Raw genomic sequence first — 25054 nt, 5'->3', positions numbered from 1 at the left:
GACGGAAGGGCACCACCAGGAGTGGAGCCTGCGGCTTAATTTGACTCAACACGGGAAACCTCACCCGGCCCGGACACGGAAAGGATTGACAGATTGATGCTCTTTCTGGACTCTGTGGGTGGTGGTGCATGGCCGTTCTTAGTCGGTGGAGCGATTTGTCTGGTTAATTCCGATAACGAACGAGACTCCGGCATGCTGACTAGTTACGCGGCCCCGTGCGGTCGGCGTCCAGCTTCTTAGAGGGACAAGTGGCGTTCAGCCACACGAGATTGAGCAATAACAGGTCTGTGATGCCGTAAGATATTCGGGGCTGCACACGCGCCACACTGAGTGGCTCAGCGTGTCTCAGCGTGTCTACCCTTCACCGAGAGGCGTGGGTAACCCGCTGAATCCCACTCCTGATATTAGTCCATTTTTTTTTTTAATTATTACTTTAACAGCTCAGGGATGTTCGAGCAACCTTTGTGCACTTTCTGAAGATTCTTTGCACTGTGAGTTCTGTTTTTGAATAAAGGGTTGGAAATTAATGCTTTTTTGTTTTTTTATCCGATTCATCGATTAATCGAACAAATAATCGACAGATTAATCGATTCTTAAAATAATCGTTAGTTGCAGCCCTAGTATGAAACTTGGTAGGGACATGTATCCCATAGAGACTTAAAAAAATGTCTCTTGGGACCATGCTCTAAACCAGGGGTGTCAAACTCATTGTTGCTCTGGGGCCGCATCGGCATCATGGTTGCCCCCAAAGGGCCGGTTGTCGGCGGGGGGGGGGGGGGGTGCTGCTGCTCCTCCTTCGTCGTCGTCGTCGTCGTCGGCGGGGGGGGGGGGGGGGGGGCTGCTGCTCCTTCGTCGTCGTCGTCGTCGGCGAGGGGGGGGGGGGGGGGGGAGCTGCTGCTGCCACATACGCTGGTGGAGGTGTGTGCGCGCGGATCGGGGAGGAGCTCCGCCGTGCGCGATTTCCATTTTTTTTTTTTTTGCTGGTAGATTCGCGGGCCACATAAAATGACGTGGCGGGCCGGATCCGGCCCGCGGGCCGTATGTTTGACACCCCTGCTCTAAACCTTACCGGAAGTCGGCCATTTTGATTTTTGTGTCATTTTTTGATCGATTTGCGGGAGGATGCGATGGCCCGTTTATCACTGCTCGCAGCTTTAAATTTCTGTTTATTTTTGGAAAGTTTACCAATCTTTTAACAATTTGGAATGATGAATTCCCTTTGCACTGTGGATGTTGTCACTGTTTACTCTACTGTTGGCCTTGGGAGGGATGCAAACAGAAAACAGCGGACACCTGCAGTTAGAGTCCAGACTGGAATATCTCAATAACTACTAAATTAATCGCAGGGCTTGACAGTAAGGGTTGCCACTTTGAGAATTTGGCAACTAATTCTTGACTTTGGTTGCCATCAGTGTCAACTCATTTTTAACATAAACAAATAGGGACAGGAAACAGCAAAAGGTGCACCCGAAAATAAATTACATTACAGCCATTTGACAGATGCTTTTATCCAAAGCGACTTACAATTCAGATTCTATCACATCCTGTCTTGTGTCTTGATCAAGGACACATTGACATGCGGGACTAGTGGAGCCAGGGTTCGAACCGCTGAATCCTCTGATTGAAGGTCGGCCCTGCTATCCACTTACCCACAGTTGCCACTATTTCTTGCATAAGTAATATTTTAATATTTCTCTTACAGTCAGAACTAGAACCAGGCGACGATGCATGTGACGGTTTACTCACCTGCTCACAGGCATCTCTTTTGGAGACAATGGTGAACCAAATGAAGTATGACTGTGGGTGACCAGCTTTTCATTTAACCCTGCCTCCAAGCTGCTTGGCCTCGCACTTATCTGGCTCATTCATATGAACGGCAGAACAAACATAACTCTGGACTCCGCTATTAGTGAATTTACAACTCTTAAGACCTAATGATTTGGCCTCTTAAATGTTCATACTGGGAAGTTTACAGAAGTCTCTTTCACAATGTAAGTCTATGGTGAAAAGTATTTTTGGGCCCCATGGCATAACGTGACGGACCCTGAAGTTGTAATTCCACGGTTTGTCCACTACGAGAAACGGCTTCAATGCACGACGCTCCTCCTGGGGGGTTGGTTCAAGGTAGCACATCCTACAGAACCACGAGGGCTGGACGAGCGCTGAGGCTTGAAGCAACAAGAGTATGACACAGTTCAGCGACATAATGAGATGGAGGATGCAAGAGGTGGCACATCCATTGATGATGAACACCACCATTTACAAGCTTTTCATTATTAAGTTGATAACTGGTTGCCAGCCTATAGCAACCACTTTTAAATGTTGGTGCTGAACCCTGGATGGCTATGAAATTGTATGCGTCCTTTGTCCCCAGAGCATACCTCCTTTTACCTCTGGTGATTCCCTTACTTTTCCACTGGGGCCCCCAGCAGGTTGACATTTGTGATTCAGAGTAAAATGTTTTGCCAACTATTTGAAGGATTGCCATGAAATTTACAACAAATGTTCAAGGTCCTTAGAGGATACTCTATAATGACTTTGGTGATACTCTGACTTTACTTCTAGCTTCAGCAGCAGGTCAAATTGTTTAACTGTGCTGTGATATATCTTAAATCTGGCTCAAATGATATGGACAAAATCTGCCACTAACCATGGCAGTGTAACTTGTCTTTAGATTTTATTGTAATGTTAATGGCTTGTTATGTCTGTTTATTCAGGTGTTTGAGGGAACATCTGGCATCGATGCCAAGAAGACGGCGTGTGAGTTCACTGGTGATATCCTGCGTACCCCAGTGTCAGAGGACATGCTTGGTATGACGACCTGATTTTCACATTGCATATTTAAACAAAACACTCTACAAAATGAAGTAAATATTTCTCTGATTAGTCCACAGTTCAGGTTTGTTTACAGCCACACGGTTCACCCCTTTCATCCTTCTGTCTTTGTAACACAAAGATGCCGATTTTAAAGCATGTTGAATGCTATTTAAAGTGTAATACTGCATTCTCCTTCAATATGCTTATTTTACTTACTTTTTCAATCTACTCAGTAAATAGTAAAAGCAAAACAGCACTGAATCAAACCTTTTTATCTCAATGTTCTTGAATGTTTCAATCAGTGTGATTATCTCAGCACAGCACAAGGTTACATGTATTTCAATAGCAGCAAAAAGTAAACCTGCTTTTGTTTTTCAAGTATCATTAATCACGTCCATGAATTTATAATTACTTGTTACTTGTAGACTCGACAAGAGCCATCAGAGCCACTCTTTATCTGTTTAGAGTCTGATACAAAACAGAATAGATCAGATGTGGTTGGAAGTGTCATCTAATTCATTTAATTTGATCTGTGTTTCTTAGTAATTATCTTTGAATTCAACTTCCAGAGAAAACAAATAGTTGTATTTAGATTTTTAAGCAGTTATCTACTTTGCTCAAAGGAGAAAATCTTCCTTTTTCAGGGCGTGTGTTCAATGGCTCAGGCAAACCCATCGACCGCGGGCCCACTGTTCTGGCTGAGGACTACCTGGACATCATGGGTATGACCTCAGTGACCTGTTGTTTTCTAGGATCTTTGGAGCCAAATGGAAGTCTCATACAAGAATGCTACATTAAGAAAACCTTTTCATCAATAACAAACAAAACATGCTGATAAAATGGTGTCATTTTACACTTGTATTGTCCCCATAGGGAAATTTGTCTTGGTGTACAGAAGACCATCCCGACCACACGTTACTTTAACATCCCCCAAATATTTAATGGGAAAATTATGATTTTACAAAAACAATAGAATATAAAATGTAAGTAACTTCTTTAATGAAAATACAGCTCAATAAAAATGCTGACAGCACATCTGTAAGCTCATCCACATAAGGTGTGTATAACAGTCAGTAACACTGACACTTAAAAACTGTTAAGTACAGATGCAGCCACCTGGATTTTCCCCTCTCGGGCCGGCTGCCAGAGCCGAGCTGTCCACTTGCGAGCGGCTCACCCAGGATGCACTTTATTGCTGGGTGTGAACAGCCCCCGTGCTTCATAGCATGTGAACTTACAAATAAAGAAGGAAAAAGGCTTCAGAGCTTTAGGAGCCTTGGTCTTTGAGCCAGATTAGTGGGTGGCCCATCGACTTCAGGCTAATGTTTGCAACACAAGTTGTACACTTTATTTCTGACGAACAGAAGAAATCAATTTGATCTTAGTGTCACCAAAAAATGTTGATATAGAGTTTATTAATTATATTGAAATTCCTTAATAACTAACAGGATTCCAGTGATTTGTCTAATGTAGCTGTTTCTATGTGTTTCAGGTCAGCCCATCAATCCTCAGTGTCGTATCTACCCTGAGGAGATGATCCAGACCGGTATCTCAGCCATCGATGGCATGAACAGCATTGCCAGAGGACAGAAGATCCCAATTTTCTCCGCTGCTGGGCTGCCCCACAACGAGGTGAGACCACCACACCAGTTTTTTTTCATCGGCTATAGGAAAGATTCCTCTGATTCCTGATTACCAGCATCCTGGGAATGTTTTCTGAATGAAAATAAAGTAGTATCAGAGGTTCAGCATCAGTTGGGCCTGGGGACTATAAGTTTGAAAAGTAAAAAACAATCTGTAGGTGTGAGAAAGGAGTGAGCTCACCAGGACTCTGTAGCCCCCTCCTCATCTCTGCTTGAGGCTACATCAGTCGCTACTAGCGTAACACACCTGCCCTTTTCCGTCTGGATTCTCCTTCACTAAATCGGACTATCTGCGTCTCACTATTTTCAAAATTCCAGTCCCTGCTAAGTGAAACAACAACAAACTCATAGCTATCATCAGTCAGAGTTGATTTGGCACATATTTTAACTCGTGTGGACCAATCCATTCCACTTAATAAGTAACATTCTGCAAGGGCCACATATTATAGGCAGGCTTCACCTCTAAGGCATCGATGATTAAACAATGGTCATAATATTAATGGTAATAACATTAACATTAAATATGAACCAAATAAATAATAGATTTTAGCTGTCGTTTGAGAATGGGTCCGCATCTCTCATAGCTTTGGGCAGGGTATTACATCATTTTGGAGAATAGGAAAAAGAAATGGCTGTAACTTTAAAGATCATTGTTTCAAACCAACAAGCCAGACCTTTCTCCAGAGCCGGCACGGTGCTAAAACAAAGTGTGGAGAAAGGTCTGGCTATGAGACTAAATCGCAAGAAATGTTAAGTCATTGTGCAGTTATATTCCAAGCAGTATTCCATCATATAGAGTCGGAGATCACTCCTCTCCGATGACGGTATGCATTATCGTTGTAGAGATATGATGGCAGCAAAAATTGCAGTAGTTTGTCACAAAATAACTCGTCAAATGCATTCATTTGCTTAAATGTAAATGAAATGTAATCCTTCTATTTTTGTATTATTTATTTCTTAAGCAAATGGCAAACTCAGCTACTTACCTTTACCTGAAACTAAGCAGCTTTACGTGTTCTTCAGGTCGAGAAAGAACCTCCATGCTCAAATTGCAGTTTGTTTTTAATAGATTCAAATGTTTTCCACTTGGAGTGCCAAAATGTAAAGATAACAGCCCACAGATGATTGTGTGTTTATTTCGGTGGCAGCGATGGAAATGTTTAACATTGACGACTCGGGTCATTCATGTGTGTCAGCTGTTTTCCTCAGTGTCTCATGACAACAATTTGACTTCTGCTTCCTGTCCAGGGTTTTTCATGCCTCACAATAGAAATGCACGACTCAGTTGTGCCACTTAAATTATAAGTGTGTTACATACTATAATATATCCTGTTGTATTGAGCTGAAGTCAAAAATATGTCTGTGTAAAAACCAGTCTGTTTATGGGGTTGATACTTCACCTCAAAGAGACCTTGTGTCTTTTTTAAGGCGGTTAAATGCAGGGACAGAACATAAACAGGAATATGGTTTCATTTCAGCTTTGTGAGAGTCTTTACTGTGTTTTACTGCCTGTTTCTTTCCTCTGATCTGTTTCACTGAGGGTGGCGCTTACTCACACTGTCTGTCTGCCTCCAATGTTAGCTGCTCTGTAGTCATTAATGCAGGGCTGAAAAAAACCCAAAGAAAAAACCTTGGTGGTGTTAACCGTGTTAGGAGATGCAGTGACTTGAACCAAGTAGGAGTAGAAGCGCATCTGCAATGCACTGCAGAAGGATTTATGTTTAGTTTTTGTAATATTTGTGTACTGAGGTGGCTCACACAGATGCTCGTATGGAAAAGATGCTGCTTTTTATTTAATGTTCAGATTTTTGAAAGCACCGTCTAAGAAAGATGGAAATTCAAACTTATCTGACTGCCTGTGTTAATTCTTGAAACAGTAGTCATATTAGGAAACGGAGATGCATCGAGGCACATCAACAATCATTGACAGGTGAATTGTTATCAAATTGCGAGGGCCGTGAAGTAGCCCCCCTGTTTAACACTGTGTCAGCACTGTTGCCATTGTTTGCACTGTTCAGGCTGTTAGCAACGTTAGCCGATAGCCGCCGGCTCAGCCGTCTTGATGTTGGGAGCCCTGTGGAGGCAATCCCACTGCTCTGAATATTGTATTGAGAACTGAAGGAGAGATTTCTAGTCACAAGTTTAAGTAGGACGTCTTTGGAAATCATGTCAAGGCAAAAACAAAAATCCGATAAAATGAAATGAGCAATGGTCACAAAGACACCACTGTTGTATTTGGAAAAACAATATTTCTTCATTCATTCTGTTGAAGCACTCCAGCACAGCTGAGGTTCCTTGTGTGATAGACCATTGGCTGTTTTTGATGCTCTTTAGCTTAAAAAAGGGGAAGTGGATCCCTGTATTGTTATTTTCACTCCCACAATCCTGTACACATCAATGCTCAGGGACAAAATATAATGCATTACGGTCTGGCAATGGTTTGCAATTGTCAGTCAGTAATCACATTCTATGGCAAATGTTTTGATATCCACTAAAACCTTATTTTGAAGTAGTTATGACAGCCAAATATACAGCACCTTGACACAAGACTGTTTAAACTTCATTTTTATCTGCAACCATCACTTTTTCCCAAAATGCAATTGAAAATATGACACATTTTAGTTTCTGCAAAAGTAGCAGTAGTTTAAAATATAAAAGTGATGGATTATGAATAAATCTAATTAGTGTGTTTCCTATTTTTGTCTGGGAATCTCAGCATGTCTGTTTTCTCTCCCTCCCTGTCACTCAAACCAACTAGATTTAGAGTAAAATAGTCCATGGAAATACTTTCTACACATGCTTATGAATAGTCAGATTTTGGTTTACATCAAAGCAGATTAAAGTGTTAACCAATGCCATCACTGTTTATTGGAAGTTCCTATGTTGTGCTATCTATTCACAAAAAAAAGCATTAATTAGCTCAGGCTTGTTTTTTGTCTTACAAAGTATATTTAAGATTTTACTTGGATTTAAAATGTAGCGAAGCCTGAAATCATTCCAGAAGCTCTGGAGAAAGAGAAACAAATTCAGTCTCTGCGCTCTCATCAACCTAAGGCCGCTGTTTTCAGTGTGAAGCCCACCGTTCACTGCTTGCTACCGCACCGTACAGCAGACGCACACAGTGAGCAACTAGCCGGTTAACATAGTGGAGCATTTAGCAGCTCCTGCGGGGAACTAACATCACAGTGGTAAGCAAACACAATGCGACTCCTAATACTTGACTTGAACTAGGGAAACTTTACTCAGTAAATCTGTCATAGCATCCCTTTCTTTAAACACTTATTGTGTTACATGAGCATACATACAGCCATCAACCCCAATCCCATCCGCTGTTTGAAATCAAATGATCAAAAGAGTCCCACTGTGGAAGCGGCCAAATAACCACGGCGAGTGTTGTCCGCCTAATGATGACCAGCTTCTCGTGCCATCGGGACGGTGTGAAAACTTTGCTCATTGTTTCATTAAGCACATGTCACAGAGGTCATTCATGTGGTGGTCTCCTCTATGGGCCAGGTGCCTGAACTCGGGGTGCACAGAGAGGTCAGGCCGGAGCAACACCGGGGCCGTGACATTATGTGATGAGCGTGAAATTCCTCTTTCATTCTACAAATTCATGAAGTATCACACAAGACTCTTCCCTGTACTTAGGTTTAGGGCTTTCCGTAAAGACATTGGTTGTAGTTTGTGGTGAAACTCATTTTAAAAAGAATTGAAGACAAGATAAATTATCTGTATTCATACATAAGTGGAATATGTCAACCATATGCTGATATTATATATCTGTGTAAATTATAAATTGTTTTATCTCCAAGCCAATTGATTCTTATTGAAAATATGTAGTTGGATTTTCTTTAAATAATGCTCAATTTACATAAAATAGATTAAAGGTGTGCAAAGTAAGTAGGCTCCACTTGTTTTTGCAGTGTGTCCGATACATTTAATTAGTATTTCCTGTCTAGTGTTGCTCGTCTAGTTTTCAATTTGGAGCTACAGGTTGTGAACGTAAATGAGTCTACCACTAAAAGCTATAGTGTTTCTGCATTATTTCACACGGCATATGTCAATTGAATCTTTGAGTTTTGAGAAGTTATTTTAACCGTAGGTACTTGCAAATGTTAAAAGCTAAATGTAATTGATATAATAAGGGATTCAAAAGGATTTGCACTCAATAAGCAGACTCAATACTGGATTCAGACTCCACAAAATGTTGTCGAATCCCAACTCTACTTGACATACACCCTCAGACAAAAAGAGAAAGTTACCATTCACATTCTCTCACAATTACACATGGCTTCATTAGGTTGACATTGGATATGTCATTACAGACCGTGTGTCGGCCTTGAGAACACTTTGATGTCTAAATCCCACTGTGTGTTTTCTCGCTCCCAGATTGCTGCCCAGATCTGTCGCCAGGCCGGCCTGGTGCAGAAGTCCAAGGACGTGATGGACTACAGTGATGATAACTTTGCCATTGTCTTCGCAGCCATGGGGGTAAGCGGACAAACTGCAGCCACCCCCATCTGTGACTCTAATCCCCTTTTAACCCTGACGTGACACCCTGTCCCTTCTCTCCCGCCCTGCTGTCTGTCTTTTATTCACCAGGTGATTTAACCTTTAAGTCCCTCTTGTTACTTCTGCACCTCTGAGCATATCCCCGTTCATGTAGACAGGTTACTAATTCAACAGGCCCTTTAACGCTGTCAGACCCACAGTATCAAGTTCGCTTCTCCTCAGCTGCTCCTCCTGTTTCCCCGATTGTGACAGGTTGACCTGTACCACACACACACGCACACGCACACACACGCTTCACTTACTAAATACTAATCCTTCCCTCTTCCACTTCTCCACCAATTCACATCCCATTGTGGTCAGTCTAGCAGGAGAGAAAAGCAGTGTTAATAGGGATTTATTCAAGTCAACACATGGATATGCATTTTTTTAAAGGACAAACTGAAGGACATTGTGTTCACAAAAGCAGCATTGCATCTGTTCAATGGTAAAAAAAACACAAAGCGTTATGTTTACCTAGAGTATAAAACTTCTATTCAGCCTATGGAATAACTCGTGATTAAATTTAGTCTTAGTCTCAATACTGAGAGCAAAAGTCAATTTGAAAGTTTTACACATTTTTCTTTATTTTTAGTTGGCTTAGCCAAAAAAACTATGAACTTTGGTCTAGTTTTTAAAAGTAAAAAAAAAAGACTATTGTAATTGCCACATGCATACATGTAATTTGACCCATCTTAAGCATTTAGGAGCTGTGAGCAACTTGGGGCTCAGTGTCTCGCTCAAGGACGCCTCGACATGCAGACGGAAGGAACGACCCGCTCAACTCCCTGAGCCACAATCATGACCATTAATCGAGTTGTCGATCAAACTTTTGGTGACCATTTTCACATCAAAAATGTCAAACCTCCCACACTTCTAGCTTCTCAGTTGTGAAGATTTGCTGCTTTACTTCAGCCCCCTTCAGACATGCACGTGGTTATGTAAACATTTTGACCATTTTATATCTGTCTCATTTCTGAGGAGCTTGAGTCCCATTTTTTTCTGAATATCCAGCAAAGCACTAAACACCCAGCATGCGAGCAAAAAATGATAAATGAGAGTCCAGACTTAACTTCTTGTCATTCTGTGCTTTGGGACATTATGAAACAGGCAGCAGAATCCCTTACCTAATAAATGGTGAAACTGAAATTAATTTGAGAATTCACTTTGAGAAGAAGACCATGATTCCAATGGAAGAGATTAGGTAAAAAACCCATAGTCCTCTTTTTATTTGGAAAATGCGTTCTAAAGTTCAGTTAAAGCTAATATAAGCCTTCAGCAGTCTGAGAGAACTCGGATCACTCTACCAACTCACCATTACAGTACCTTCACTGCCTCCATGAACTCTTCACCGGTCAAATCAACAACCCGAAATACAATAACTAACATGTGTTTTTCAGAGCTGATATGCACTCGTTTATTTCAGCTCACGCTGTATCTTCGCCTCAAGTCTCTCCCTCGGAGAAGCCTATTACGTTACATATTTGATGTCTGAAAAAGGCTTGTGTGTAATCTTTTGTTTTAAGTGGTTCAAGATGATTCACCCAGATGCCTCCGTATCATTAACTTTAGGTCAACATGGAAACTGCCCGCTTCTTCAAGTCTGATTTCGAGGAGAATGGCTCCATGGACAATGTCTGCCTTTTCCTCAACCTGGCCAATGACCCCACGTAAGATTCAGAATTGAAGTGATCTGAGCAATGAAAGCAGTCATTGTACCAACCAATCCCAGTGTGTATGTTGAGCTTAGTTATTGACTCTTAATGGTGTTCTATCCACAGAATGTTATGTTTATTGGCTTCATATTCTCTATAGTAAAATGTATGACCACTCTCTTAAATACATTTAAATGTAGACTTCAACTTATGTGTACAATAGAATAACTTATTTGTTTCTGTGACCAATCAGCATCGAGCGTATCATCACCCCGCGCCTGGCGCTGACGTCAGCAGAGTACCTGGCCTACCAGTGTGAGAAGCACGTCCTGGTCATCCTGACTGACATGAGCTCCTACGCTGAGGCTCTGAGAGAGGTACCACCACCAGCTCCTCTGTCTTAAACTTCCTAGTCACACTCTTCAAATCGTTCACATGCACCATCTGCACCAGCAGTAAAATACCCGTATTTTACTTCTGGATATGGTGTGGTTATTGTTGGCCCCGGTGGAAACAAAAAAGCGGGTACCAGTAAATGAACACTTGGGAAGTAGACACCGTTGAAGAAGTGCTTATTATGTATGTTAATGTTTTCTCAGTATGAGTGATGGGCCAGCAAATTACCAGGATATCATTTATTTTCTGTCCATTTAAGGCATTTACAGGAACAGGCTGACATACTGTATCCAGGTCTGAGCTATGATGTCCTCTCACTTTATCACCTGATACTTTAGCTAATACCATTCACTTTTACCGCTTGTGAAAGGATTAAAGGATGAGTCTGGCATTTAAAAAACAAAAACAATTAAAGCTGCGAGCAGCGATGAACGGGCCCTCGCATCTGCGCGGCCGAGAACGTCCACGACCGTCGGAAAACACGTCCGCGAGTCCAACGTTTTTTTCCCGCATGGACCGTGTCACGCAGGAAGTGATGCTTTGCAAATACTTCATCGCTTCCTCTATCCGCTGTGTGGCGCTACAGAACACGCGCAAACGTGTATTATGTTGCTCTATATCAAGTGTAAACCACATTGTGTAAAAGTCATGTAAATCGGATGCTGTTTGTCAGGAAACACAGATTTCCTTTCGCCAGTAGGTGGTGCTGTGAGTATTAGTGAAAATTAGGTTGTAGACATCCTCAGGCCATGAGTGTTATCAAGCATGGTAAGTTTGGGACCTGCTGAGATACATCAGCATATTCGATGCGGAATCGCGTAAAGTAGCCGCCCGCTACGGCTAAGCTATTCCGTCAAACATAAAGGTCTTGACATTGTACTGACAAAATGTAAAGTGGATCTGACAAAGTCCCTAGGAGGAGTTCGTTAAACTATAGCAACTAGAAATAGGCCAAAATCTATAGACAAATGACACAAAAATCTAAATGGCCATTGGCGGTATGGTTTGGAGCATGGTCCCAAAAGACTTTTATTTAAGTCTCCATGGGATACATGTGCCTACCAAGTTTCATACATGTACCTGAAGAGTAGCACTGAGGCTGCTCTTTTGAAATATTGTAGGGGGCGCTATGGAGACAATTTACAAAAACCAAGCCAAAAACGCCATGTCAAGGTTCTTCCATAAAAACTCACAAATGTGATAACTTTTCATCACAAAGGTGTGAAGAGCATCCTGACCAAATTTGAGGTTGATCACATTAATTCTGTAGGAGGAGTTCGTCAAAGTACAAAGGCTGAAAACTGCGAAAAGTGACAAAAAAGCACACCATGGCGGGTTTACTGTATCGCCCCCTAGTGGTTGAATGAAATGTAAATGTCAGGGTATGTTACAGGATGCGATGTGCACATATGCTGCAAATTTGGTGATTTTAGGACAAATGGTTGAGAAGTTTTGTATTGATACATAAGCCACGCCCCTAAGACGTTTATTTGTCCATAGCTTGTAAACGCAAAGAGATATCAAAAAGCTTTTAATTACTTTTGATGATGTAGATCCAATAATTATTCAGAGCAAATTTGGTATCAATCGTATTCGGGGTGGAGGAGGAGTTGCAGAAATATGTTTTTCACAAAATTCAAAATGGCGGAAAATCTAGGTAGGCGGAGTTTAAGGGTCTGAGAGGCTTTTGTGTTGAATTTCAAGTAAATCGGACATACTGGCCAAGGGGCGTCGCCGGTCCAACTGGTAGGGGGCGCTAGAGAGCCATTTTTTTTACACACAAATATGCAACCTATATCAGATGGCTATATTCACCAGGCCTGACAAGTGTGCAAAATTTGGTGAGTTTTTGAGAATGGCAAATCCCCCAAATATGCGCCCAATGTACTATGTGTATTCGAATTTCAATAGGGCCTTCGCGGGCCGACGTCTGTTGCTCGGGCCCTAATTACTACAGTTAACAAATCTGTGTTAGTGGATCTTACCTTGTGACTTAGCCCAAAGCCCTCTGATTTCCACTGAAGATTTAAACACTTAAAATCTGTTCACAATGAAATGGTTAAATTCATCAAATAAGTCAGTCATTTCCTACAGCAGCTGGTTAATGTAGTTTTTAGCAAATGTTACTCAAACGGGAGAAAATGGATCTTGTGTTTTTAGGTTGAGGATTAATCCACATTTGGAGCGCTTCTGAGTATTTGCGTAAACAGGATGGTGTATATGGGATTGAATTAGGATAAACTACAGTATGTGTGTTCTTGGACCATCACTAGTATTTTTCTGATAACTTAATAGGCAGATATGTTTCTGATGACGAACTGTTCTGTTTTCTTGGCATACAATTACCACATGTCTAGTATACTGAGTCTTATTGTCAGAAGGGTTTAGTACATACGGAATCCTCTCTGGAGAGTCCAGCGGCAGACGAAGCACTGAGCCGCGTGGCAACACATCAATGTAAATTCTCTGCAGCATTAGCACAAAGGTGATAGACTCACTAAAGTATTGTGCTCCTTGCTGAAAGGGAGGATAATGTGTCCTTCATTCATACCTTAATTCATTCTTGTCCGATCGGCTTCAAAAGGAAGGCCCCCCCGCCCCTGTCCTCCTCTCCCGTTGAAGCGAGGAGTCAGGCCTCTTTGACTCACTTTTGTGTCTCTGTGATAATTCTTTCATGCAGTACAGTGTGCTGTCTCAATATGCTGGCAGCACAATGCAGGTTTTTAAATGGTCCATGTGCATATGTGTTATTCCTTCTTCGTTTGCTGTCCATAACCTTGGCACATGTTCGCTGCACCAATAGTCAGCTAAGAATCGGGCAGCTCAATGGGTATTTCAGCCCCTACAAAGAGCCAGGAGGACATTAACATTTAACTTCTGCTCCCATTCACGCGCGTGAAGGTTGAGTTCTGCTTTGAATATACAGTTCGTAAGTGTTTTGTCACGGGGCATGGTGGAGGACTCAAGCGCAGACCAGGCAGAGTAGTATGAAGAGAGTAATTTTAATGAACAAAACAAACCAAATGTAGACCATACAGGAATCGGCAGGGGATCCACAGAGCAGAACAGAGACGAGGGAGGAAATTCCAGCAGGACAGGGAAGACAGACGGGAAAACCGGGAACAGGACAAGCCGAACGGGCGGGTAGACAATACAAGGATCTGGCAAGGAGTGATTGAGGGGCAGGAGTTTATGTAGGGGGAAGAACAGGTGAGAGGAGTTGTGCTGATGAGGGGGAAGTGCTTGATTGGTGATCAGAGGCAGGTGAAGGGAATAGGCTGAGGGAGTGACTGACAGGTAGAGTGAGGAGGGTAGACAAACACAGAACACAGAGGCAAAGCCTAATCGTGACATGTTTAGCCTGCCCATCAACCTTTGAATCAGAGATTGAATGGGATGCATTTTCTTTCCCTCTTGCTCTTAATTCACTTGACTTTGGGAACAAGGTTTTGCTTTTGGTCATTTTATTTTTAGAGGGCCTGAAAACAGAATGGCAAGATTTTCAACCAGCTGTTTGCCTCTTGTGAAAGATGCTTAATTAAGGAGTTAGCATCACTTGACTCTCGAACAGTAAATGGTTTTAGTAGATTGTTTTCTTTGTTTATGTGGAAGAGTATGGCAAAGACAAATCTTAAGATTTAAAAAAAGAATATCCATTTCTGTCTATTTACCACCCTGTTACCAGAGGTCGGTTTGGAAACATCAAGACTTTATAAAAGACATTGATTAGTGCAGTATTAATGTCCTAAAGAAGAGACGACCGGGTGAAATGTGTTACATGTAATGAATAACACACACATAACTTTCACATGCTGCATGCCTCTCAAAATGTCCATTTTAGCCTGACATGTATGCAGTTTACAAGGATAGTATTGGCAAAGAGAATCATAGCAACTTTTTAAATATTGCATCCTTGATTCCAGCTTCTAATTTTTAACCAGCGCCTGTTGATATTTTGACTCAAACAGCTGTCTCTTGCTGGTTTCATTAGCCCTAGCAGGCTAGTTAGTTTAGCTTGAACTAAGTTAATTAGCATAGTTGAGCTTGCTAACAATAAGAGACTAGCTGGTGAACGTAGTGGAGCATTTAGAAGCTAAAGAGCCAGATAGTCCTTTCAGGAGTTGATGCAAACCAAAACTGAGAGCTGTGAGAATTGGACATCAATTCACCAGGTGGACACAAACACGACTCCAAATGAATAATATTGTTGCTCTGTGTCTGCTTGTTCTGCTGCTCCCAGGTCCCCAAAAGGGAATTAATGCAGCAATAAAATGTTCTCAAACTTGATGAAATAAAATGTAAATGTGTGTTAACAACCTTCTTTCCGTTAGCTTATGCTTCTCACAGCTCTCATGTCACCCTCCTACTCACCACCCACTCCTCACCTGTAGGTCTCTGCTGCCCGAGAGGAAGTGCCCGGCCGTAGAGGCTTTCCCGGCTACATGTACACTGATCTGGCCACCATCTACGAACGTGCCGGCCGTGTGGAGGGCAGAAATGGCTCCATCACCCAGATCCCTATTCTCACCATGCCCAATGATGGTGAGAGCAGCAGCTATGGCTAGGAGCTTTCTACGCTTTAAGTTGGACCAAAATTAAATCTTCACATCCGTCAGCCTTGTGGGGGACATAGATATTAATTATAAACGTATGTGTTTGATGCATTAAAAGCAATGTTGATAGTTCTCATATGCTTGTGTATCTTTTGGATATCAGTTTGGTCATGCAGATAAATGTTGTCTCCTAAATCTCTTGGCAAGTCATTGTTTGAATGACTGGAGTAGGCATCTCAAATGGACTTAGGAGACATTTTTGATACCTGCAGTTACCATAGCAATGCGTATGAAGAGCATACTCCTATCTAGTTGAACAGGAGTCCCCCAATTACGCCATCACAGGGAGGTGATTGTGTCGGCTTTTACTAAACAAGAGCTCTTGATTTAGAGTAAAGATCTTTAAAATGGGAAGCTAACATGAATTCTGTCTATTTCTGTCCCATGTGTGATATTCTTTTAACACCTGCAAATCAGTGAGTGATTTGAGTCTCAACTGTAAATGTTCTTCACTGTGAATGTTAACTCAACTGAGGCCTTATATCTAGTGTTTACATTAATTGTACTGAAATATGTAGCACATACACAATTAATTGTGGGGTATGTTGTGATTGAATACATCTTTGTGCCTCTAACAGACATCACCCATCCGATTCCTGATCTAACTGGATACATCACAGAGGGTCAGGTCTACGTTGACAGACAGCTGCACAACAGACAGGTATCCATCAGTCTTCATCGCCTTTGAAAGCCATTTCTTAATAAAACATTCATCCAACTTGGGGCAAAGAGGAAGAATAATGTTGCCATGGAGTTCATCAGTATGTAGAGCTCCTGTTTGCAATGTACCCATGGATGTATTGACACCCATCACTGGATTATTGAAGAAGACCCTTGATCATTCTCAGGAGTGTCTTTTCTATGATTTCTCAGTGGATTTTTAGCGATGGACATCAGAAATAACATGATATCCTCAGGAAGTGTAAGTCAACAGAATCTAAAAATGTGTGTTCAGATTTGATTGAGGTATGATTCAGAGAAGAAGTAGCCGGAATATCACAATCCCCTCTCACTTTTTATGGCGTCAAATATGTTTAAAAGTCAATATAATTAATTCCTACCCCTAATATTTATAGTAAGTGACTAATTATACTACACCTTATAACTAATCCAAATTACTAAACGGAATACACATTGAGAATCCCTTTTTATACAAGCCAGTTTTAAGAGGAAGGTCCACTGACGTACCTTCAGTCGTGGATTTGACCTTCCATGTAAATTTCCCCACTGCGGGCCTAATAAAGGATTATCTTATCTTATGCGAGACTTGTCTCCACACTACATTGTGCACTGTGCCAGTGCAGTGGAAAGGTCTGTCACCCTTGGATAATTAGAGAGAGAAAATAAACCAATCTGGGTTGAATGAATGTCTTAATCTAATCAGTACAGTGCTGAATGAGCAGAATGTAAAGAAGTAATACTTTGCATAAGGCACAGGTTTTATGACTTGTGCACAATTTAACGTTAGCCAACACGATCCATGTGATAATGAGTGATAAGAGAAGGACTTTGTCAAAATGTTCCAATGTTGTTCCTCATTGAAAATATCAACGAAGAATGAAAGGAAGTGGAATGCAATACTCTGGGCTTCTCTCACCCGTCCACATATTCATGACAAAGTCAAAATGTCCCTAAATAGACCTCTCCACTAAGATTTCGACTGAGATTTTTAGTATGCTTCATAGTTAAAGTAAAATAGTTACACATTTTGTATTAACAATACATGTAATCTCATGATTGTCTTTCAGATCTACCCACCTATCAATGTGTTGCCCTCACTGTCCCGTCTGATGAAGTCAGCCATCGGTGAGGGGATGACCAGGAAGGACCATGCTGACGTTTCAAACCAGCTGGTAAAAAGTCTCACCTGTACCTAAAGAATGCGTCCTGTAACCTGGACAGAATGTTACCCTCTGAATAGGAATAGAATTTGGATGAATAACCAAAAGCACTGACAATGATAATACATGAAGTGGAAAAGGACAACGTAAAGACGCTTGATTACAATTGTCTTTGAACAACTCATGAACTGTTCATTCTGAATCTGTCTCCAGTATGCCTGCTATGCCATCGGCAAGGACGTCCAGGCTATGAAGGCTGTGGTGGGAGAAGAGGCCCTCACCTCTGACGATCTGCTCTACCTTGAGTTCCTCCAGAAGTTTGAGAAGAACTTCATTGCTCAGGGTAAGAAGATGCAACCATTCACACACGGTTTAGCTGGCAACCTGTATGTTAGCTGATCGACAGAACATTAATTACCAACCATTTTTATAATTGAAAAGGCAATTATTAAGGCATTCATCAATTATTTGTTGGTCAGACAAGGCACTCCATTTGAAAGGAGACATAACCCTGCTCCGTGAACGTAGGACGGGCGTTTGACTCATTTGATAGATTCATAGGGTTCTTGTGATTTTAAGTAAAATGTAATTTAATTCCCTGGAGGATGTAAAGTTTAGTAAGCAAATTAATTGGGGATGGGGGAGAGAGAGTGTGTGTCAGTCACGGTGTCACAGGGACACTCAGGGACTTTGAAGTCATGTGTTCGTGTGATTCAGTTTTCATGCATAGTCTAGACAACCTTTACTGAAAATGTGTCTGTCACAATTTAGTAACCTTTAACATCCATGGTAATTGACTTTGATTACAGATGCCACAGTCTGTATAGTGCAACATGCTGTCGTTGTTAGTTTAAAGTAAAGCCACAGAGGCTTTTACATTTTTATTTATCTCAAAGAAATACGAATGTAGAGTGGTGGTGTAGGAACAGTCCTTAAGGTTATTGCTCATCTATTGCTAAATGGTGGTAGAAGTGGCATCCACATTATATTCCATGTTTACGTGTGTCCTTGGAAAATATTGGTCTGTGTGGGTTCCTTTGTTGCTGAAGCATACCTGAGTATTTTGTTCTGTCTCTTTTCTTTAAGTTGACGGAACAAAGCTCACTGTTGCAATGGTCTTGGTAGTATTTCTCCTTTAGAACACTAATGGATTCCATAGGAGAATAGACATCACAACAAGGAAAGATGGGAGAGGGAGAAGGACGTCTTTTTATATATTATTGTTGTGAGTTGGAGCGAAAAAGACTAAACAGTCTCAGTACTACAACCTCTATTAGAAACAAAACTGGGTCCAGATTAGAGACAAACTCAACCTCAGGTCAGTGATTAATTAATTTATTATCTTGGGAATCTATCACAACAGAGGCCACGGGCTATAACAAAATGTTTGTTTTGATCTAGTTTAATACAAGCCACTGAGGCATTTCTTCTAAGACTACTGCAACTTCCTATCTGGGCGTCATTGTTTCGCGTCACATTTTCTAATATGTAAAGGTGTATCTACTAACACTGAAGATTTGATTGAGTCCAGCAGCTGTAGCGGAGTTGCTTTGAATGAACTGCTGCCAAATGTGTGTTAAGTAGTTTGAGTTAGGGTGTGATTAGCCTAACTTAGCATAATAACTGGAAACGGGGAAAACTTAGGGTGACATTTGCATGGCTTAGCATAAAGAAATAGTTTAGTGAATTAGCATGCTAACTTTAGATAATTCACCTAAACACAAAGTGCAACTGAGGCTGCACTCAAATCAGGTGATTAAGACAAGCTAACACTGCTTTATTGTTGCCTTCTCTGAGAGAAATGTAACTTTTTAATGTCTCTTTTGTGTAACTGAGCCATTGATATTTGGATGAATCATGATGCAGATTCCCAGCACTATTATACTGAGCATTCAATTCAGAACGGTGCCTTCCACCTGAAGTTGACAATCATAGAGGAGTTCTTGCTCACCAGATAGTAACATGACAAGAGAAAAGAAAGGGAAATCTTCAAATCTCAATGTGTCCTTGATCAGGAATTGTTGATGTCACAAACAATTCAAGAGATTGCCATTGTCATAATAAAATCTCTTGCTATGTTGCCCTTGAAATGCTAACAGAATTGATTGTACAGTATGTCTTGTGATTTCTTAGTATTTGACAGATGGCAGCACAACTGCAGTATGATGACTTGTACATCACATGCTTCTATTTTTGAAGGATTCGCCAAACTTCCGCAGAAAAGAAAAAACACACGGTAGCCTCTTATCAGACAGTACTCGAACCACTTGTACCTCTTCTCAGGTGGTTGAGGATGACGGATCAGGTGTTAAAAGAGGCACTGATAAGTTTTGATGAACAAAGCTTAAAAGTGCTATGAGTAATGTTAAAGTGGTCTCTTGTTTAGAACCCACAGAGAATTGTCACCAATCTCCACTTCCCCTTCACTTTAAGGAACTTTGTAGCCTATTTTAGCTCCTTGTTTTGGTTTTACAGCCCACGAACTCTGTTCTCATTTACCTCACTCCCAGCAGCCAGCTGTTTTTAGTGAGGATGAATGCTTGAATAAAGCCACTGTACACTACCTGCTCAGCACCAAACGGCAGAGAAACAGTTATCTGATGAACAGCGTGGAGCATTTAGCAGCTACAAAGCCAGAGGCTTTTCCCAGGAGTTGGTGGGGACCAAACCAGAGCTACAAGTAGAGTGAATGTTGGACTTCAATTCATCAGGTGGACGCAGAAATGACTCTGATTGGATGATAATGCGTCTGCTCCCAGAGATACTCACAAGTCTCCAGTCTCTTCTGGTTGTAATGAGCTTGTATCATCTGCTGCATGCCGTTGGTCTGCTTAGAGCACAGCATAGCTTTCTCTAAGGGATTCAAAGAAAGACTCCTTTATCAGCATTTAAACAGATTATTGCAAAAAACACATAATGAAAGCTGTTCTTTAAAGTGAATACGTGTATATTAACCGTACCACATTAACATAAAGCTACAGTAAAGAACCACAGGGTAAGCATGCAATAATAAAGTAGCCTATTCTTCATTAACAGTTAGAGTACAAGTGTATTGTATAATTGCACTGGGTCTCTGACAGTTTATAATCTACTGTACTAACCCATCCCTCTACCCTCTCTAACCCTGAGATGCTCACTTCATTTAAACATTTTTTTTTTTTTTAAGGTCAAGTTTCAAGTGTGCCGCTTGTGTAAATAAGAACAGAGTAACACATTTATCATAACTATTCTGTTATAAATTATTTCGACACTGTGAACACAACAATTAATACAAAATTCAATTACTGCAGCTTCAACAATAAGTTTCTCTGTATCTCTTTCCTCATGGTCCATTTTTAAGACCATTGTTTACTTTCTGTGATGTAGAGTAGAGACTGTGTGTGCGTCAGACTCCCTCATCTGTTTGGATTCTAACCAGCACCGTTGTGCCTCTCGTCTCCCCCAGGCCCGTACGACAACAGGACGGTGTATGAAACCCTGGACATCGGATGGCAGCTGCTGCGAATCTTCCCCAAGGAGATGCTCAAGAGGATTCCTCAGAGCACCCTGGCTGAATTTTACCCCAGGGAGTCTGCCGCCCGTCACTGAGGCCCACAGAGGGATGCCCTGATTCTCGTCCCATTCACCCTTTTTACCCACCATCCTCTTCTCCCCTTATTCCTTTCTTTCATCTCACCCAACAGCCCTGCAGCTCCAGGGGCTCAGATGAGAAGTTGTCGAGCCTTCACCCATCCCAAACCTCCCCTCCCTTCTTCTCCACTGTTCTTATTACCTCACTTCCTTCCCTGAATGAGAACAGGCTAATAATCTCCCCCTGCTGTAGATGTACTGTAGTGTATATGTGTTCAGAAGTGTATGACAAGTGTCTGTGGTTGTAATGTCTACCCCTTGATTGCAAAAAAAAAGTGAACATATCCTACAAATGATAAATGAGTCCTTATTTATTGGGGGTGTTACTGCTTGATCCCCCTCATCTCCCACTAAAAACAAGAGGTTTCCAACTGAAGAAAGATGTGTGTGTGTGTGTGTATATAAGAGGGTCACGCACAGTACTCCTGCTGTTAGGGTCAGTCAGGTGAAGCTCATGAAGTTTATTCAGACTGTCAGAGATGCTGATTCAACTCGTCATTTTCTAAACTAAAAGCTTTTGAAAATGAACAAATGCTGAACAACACAAGTTTACAGCTTCACAAACTCAACCACAAAAGCATCACCTTATTGGTATTAACCTGAGGGTGATTTTATAGTCTAGTACTTCTCTTATTTTCTCCGCCCCCTTCGTATTGTTTAATAATAAGCAGCTGCTGTATTTTTTTCATGTCAGTGGCTTCATGTTGGCTATTACTCTGATTTTCTCACTTCTCCGTTCTCAATATGCTGAGAAAGCATCTTTGGTGAACAGACACAGCTGGGATCAGATGTTTGCTCGATGTTGTCTGCAGTACTTTGACTCTTTCTTCCCTCTTGCTTCCTTTATCTACTCTGGAAAAAATAGTGAGGATGTTTACATTATTTCTGTGTTTTGATTTGTGTTGCAAAAAGATGAGTCTATAAGATATTATTAAACATTCCCATCTGTCTGCAGAAACTAATTCTTTGTTGTGCAACAATAATGTTTTTGTGAGGTAATGTGTCCATGAATAAATTAAATTATGAGTATGCTGCCTCATCTCTATCCACCGGTCGTTCATCACCTACATAAACATCAGCGATGAGGGGATACTAGTTAGTTCAGGTCACAGCTTTAGCAGCTCAGAAAATCTATATTTATTTCACATTACAATTATTTTATTAGTATTATATAGGAATAATGTATTCTCTATTCAAAGTAAGTGGAATGTTAAAATGTCGTTTTTAAAACGAACAAAAAATTCTTCAAGGGCTGCTATCTTTAATAAAAATCTTTACGTTCTTACAGTTTGGCAAGAGTAACATTAACACATCAGTTTTTGGAACAACATGATCTAACCTCTAAAAATAGGAGGATTGACTACAGAAACCTACTTTACTGCAGATATCTGTTTATATTTAACAGAAAAATGTAAGCTCAAATGTCCTTACCAGCTTTTTAGAGCTTTTAATCACAATCTTCATTCAGTGTTGCTTCAAAGCACGTAAACAGACCTTTGAGCTGAGATTTCTACAAACACACTTTTCTCTTGAAGCTTCATCTTAGTTTTGTGTTCCTTATATATTTCCTCCAAAATAAAAGTCAACCTTTCTCTCCCAGAAACACAAGAAAAAGACAACAGCCTAAATGTAGTGTCAACGTAGGCTGCACTCTCCAGGGATCTGCATGTTTAGCAAGGCCAGCTTAACCTTCCTGTGAATCTGTTGTAAAATCACTCAGACTGAGACATATTAATGACGAGTGATGAAAGCTTTCAAAATAGTCACGAAATGATAGTGGTTTCTCCAATGAAGGAGTTATGTATGGGATTGTACACATTGAGATGATTGATTATTTACAATTACAACATATCTCATTCTTTGATTTAATCCTCATTTGTTTCCTGGTGTGAGCGTTTTACATTAGGAGCATGTATTGCTTATTTTTTCTAAAATGTACAGTATGTTGCGGCATATCAATGGGAACAAAACATGTGGCACATTGCTTTTTTAAAACATACACACAACAGATCATGCTTAATAGCCTATCATGTATGCCCCTTGTACATGGTATGTTATGATCCTATTTTATTTTGAAAACTCATTAGATCCTCGCGAGTGGTTTTCAGTGACATGCCAAAGTACTTTAATGGAAGCATGTTAGAGAATGCGCAGGGCTGAAATGTGAGAGTGAATACGTCTGTATGCATTTCATTTGTAGGCTAGTGTACCCTTATATACAGTACAGTCTATGTACTGTACGCTTGTAGCTGCCGCGAGGGACTTAGATTTACCTTTCAGGTGTGTCGCGTGGGAGCACTTCCTGTTGAACTTTGGATAAAGCTTTTCTCGCTATGGCTGCTGAGGAGCTGAATAAAATCAAATTGATCACAAAGTTGTCGAACCAAGGTAAGTTTGGTTAATACGTGGTCCCGCACCGACGTCACTCGCTCAGACTGAGAGAGACGACAAATACAAAGGATACATATTGAGTTGTGCTCGTTATTGCTCGTGCAGCACTGGCTTTAATATGTGTTTAAATGCTAGTATGTGATAAATAGATGACGCGGTTTTATGTAAATGATAAACCTGTGGTTGGGGTCAGGTGTGTATGGATTAAACACGCTGTGCTTGTGTATAATGCTGAGTCATCGTTCTATGCTGGGGAGACCGTAGTCCACTCTGAGGGAGACTCACACTGCTCTACCGGACTTATCTCGTGGTTGATGTTCTGCTTTAAACTGAATTTGTTCTGAACTTTAAGGATGTTTGTTTTCATGGTCAAAGTCCATGTAGAGCAGAGGAACTTGGCTATTACTGACTTTATAACCAGGACTGGGTTTAACAGCTAGTGGGCCCAACTAGATATTCTGTATTGTTTTCAAATATTTATTCTCCTATAAATCAACTATTTTCCTTTCATGTTGTGTCTCTGCTGAGTCGACACACGTCATTTTACTGTGATTTACTCTTCTCCCCTCTTTTGTGTCTTCAACCTCTGCAACTGTGCACCTGTTCGCCTCTATGACGGCAACATTCCTTTAATTCATTTATGAACACCTGGACTTTAATAGCGAATGTGTTTCAGAAAGATTTCTTCTTATGTTAAAAACTTTCTGCACATTGTTTTCTGAGAAGTCGACACTAAATGTGGATTTTATGTAAATACAGTTATGATAATGGCAGAACAATTCTACCAACCCTACACAACTACAACTACTTCACTTTTTACTTCACTAGATTTATTTATGAGTATATGAAATACAATGCATTGTTCTGTATAACAATGCATTGTATTTAATAAATTGAATGCATCCTAAAATATGAAATTTTGCTCTATTACATACATGTTACTACATCAATGATACAACTTATAATCTAATATAAAGTAAGACATACCTTGAATCCAGTGTTTTAATCATTGCTCTGAGCCCGTCTTTCTCGACTGTAGCGGGACCATGTCCTTGCATAGCTGGTTATTGCGTTTGTAATGTCGCTCCACCGCTTGCTTTTCTTGTCATATGCTGCTTCGAGCAAATGCCTCTTCAAGCGATGTGTGACCCTTTGGCTTCAATATGTTTCACTCGCGCCAATGTTACCGGTTGACGGCCTCGAATCCGACGGCCGTCATCACACTCTTGGTATTCCAACACATGTTTTCTGCTGAGGTGATGGAGAAAGTTGCTCGTGTTACCACCAGCGGCAACAACAGCGGCTCGATAAACTTTGCAATATATAGTCTTTTGGACTTCGGATTTTTAAAACTAAAACACTTCTAAACAGCAGACCCAGCTCCTCTCTTGGGCACAGACTCTATCGGTGCATCTCCGGTCTGTCGTTGTTCATCCTGCATCGCTCTTTTCTGTTCGTTAATGTAGCGTTACTGTAGCGACGGAGGCTCTCCCAGCTGTTAACAAACTGTTGTGCTAGCG

The 25054-nt window shown here is 41.1% G+C and overlaps 2 protein-coding genes across 3 annotated transcripts in view; both read left to right on the top strand.

Moving 5' to 3' along the window:
* The window catches only part of atp6v1ba (ATPase, H+ transporting, lysosomal, V1 subunit B, member a), a 43898-nt gene extending 21732 nt beyond the window's left edge, over positions 1–22166 (top strand). Inside the window, exons 4-14 of the mRNA XM_079168283.1 lie at positions 2718–2811; positions 3462–3539; positions 4310–4449; positions 8850–8951; positions 10581–10678; positions 10917–11040; positions 15451–15601; positions 16251–16333; positions 17421–17525; positions 17727–17856; positions 20959–22166. Of these exons, the coding sequence (XP_079024409.1) occupies positions 2718–2811; positions 3462–3539; positions 4310–4449; positions 8850–8951; positions 10581–10678; positions 10917–11040; positions 15451–15601; positions 16251–16333; positions 17421–17525; positions 17727–17856; positions 20959–21101 (1248 nt within the window). The 3' untranslated portion in view covers positions 21102–22166. The remainder of the gene's footprint in view (positions 1–2717; positions 2812–3461; positions 3540–4309; positions 4450–8849; positions 8952–10580; positions 10679–10916; positions 11041–15450; positions 15602–16250; positions 16334–17420; positions 17526–17726; positions 17857–20958) is intronic.
* A 1310-nt stretch (positions 22167–23476) lies between these two features.
* Positions 23477–25054, top strand: part of shtn1 (shootin 1) — a gene marked incomplete at its 5' end in the record, with an annotated part of 38920 nt that continues 37342 nt past the window's right edge. For both annotated transcript variants that reach the window (XM_079169396.1, XM_079169395.1), the window contains one exon: positions 23477–23531. In XM_079169396.1, coding sequence (XP_079025522.1) covers positions 23477–23531 — 55 coding nt within the window. The remainder of the gene's footprint in view (positions 23532–25054) is intronic.

The sequence above is a fragment of the Pholis gunnellus genome (genome assembly GCF_910591455.1).
Source record: "Pholis gunnellus genome assembly, chromosome: 11".
Lineage (NCBI taxonomy): Eukaryota > Metazoa > Chordata > Actinopteri > Perciformes > Pholidae > Pholis > Pholis gunnellus.
The sequence above is the reverse complement of the archived record's forward strand: the minus strand, read 5'-3'. Positions and strand labels throughout refer to the sequence as shown.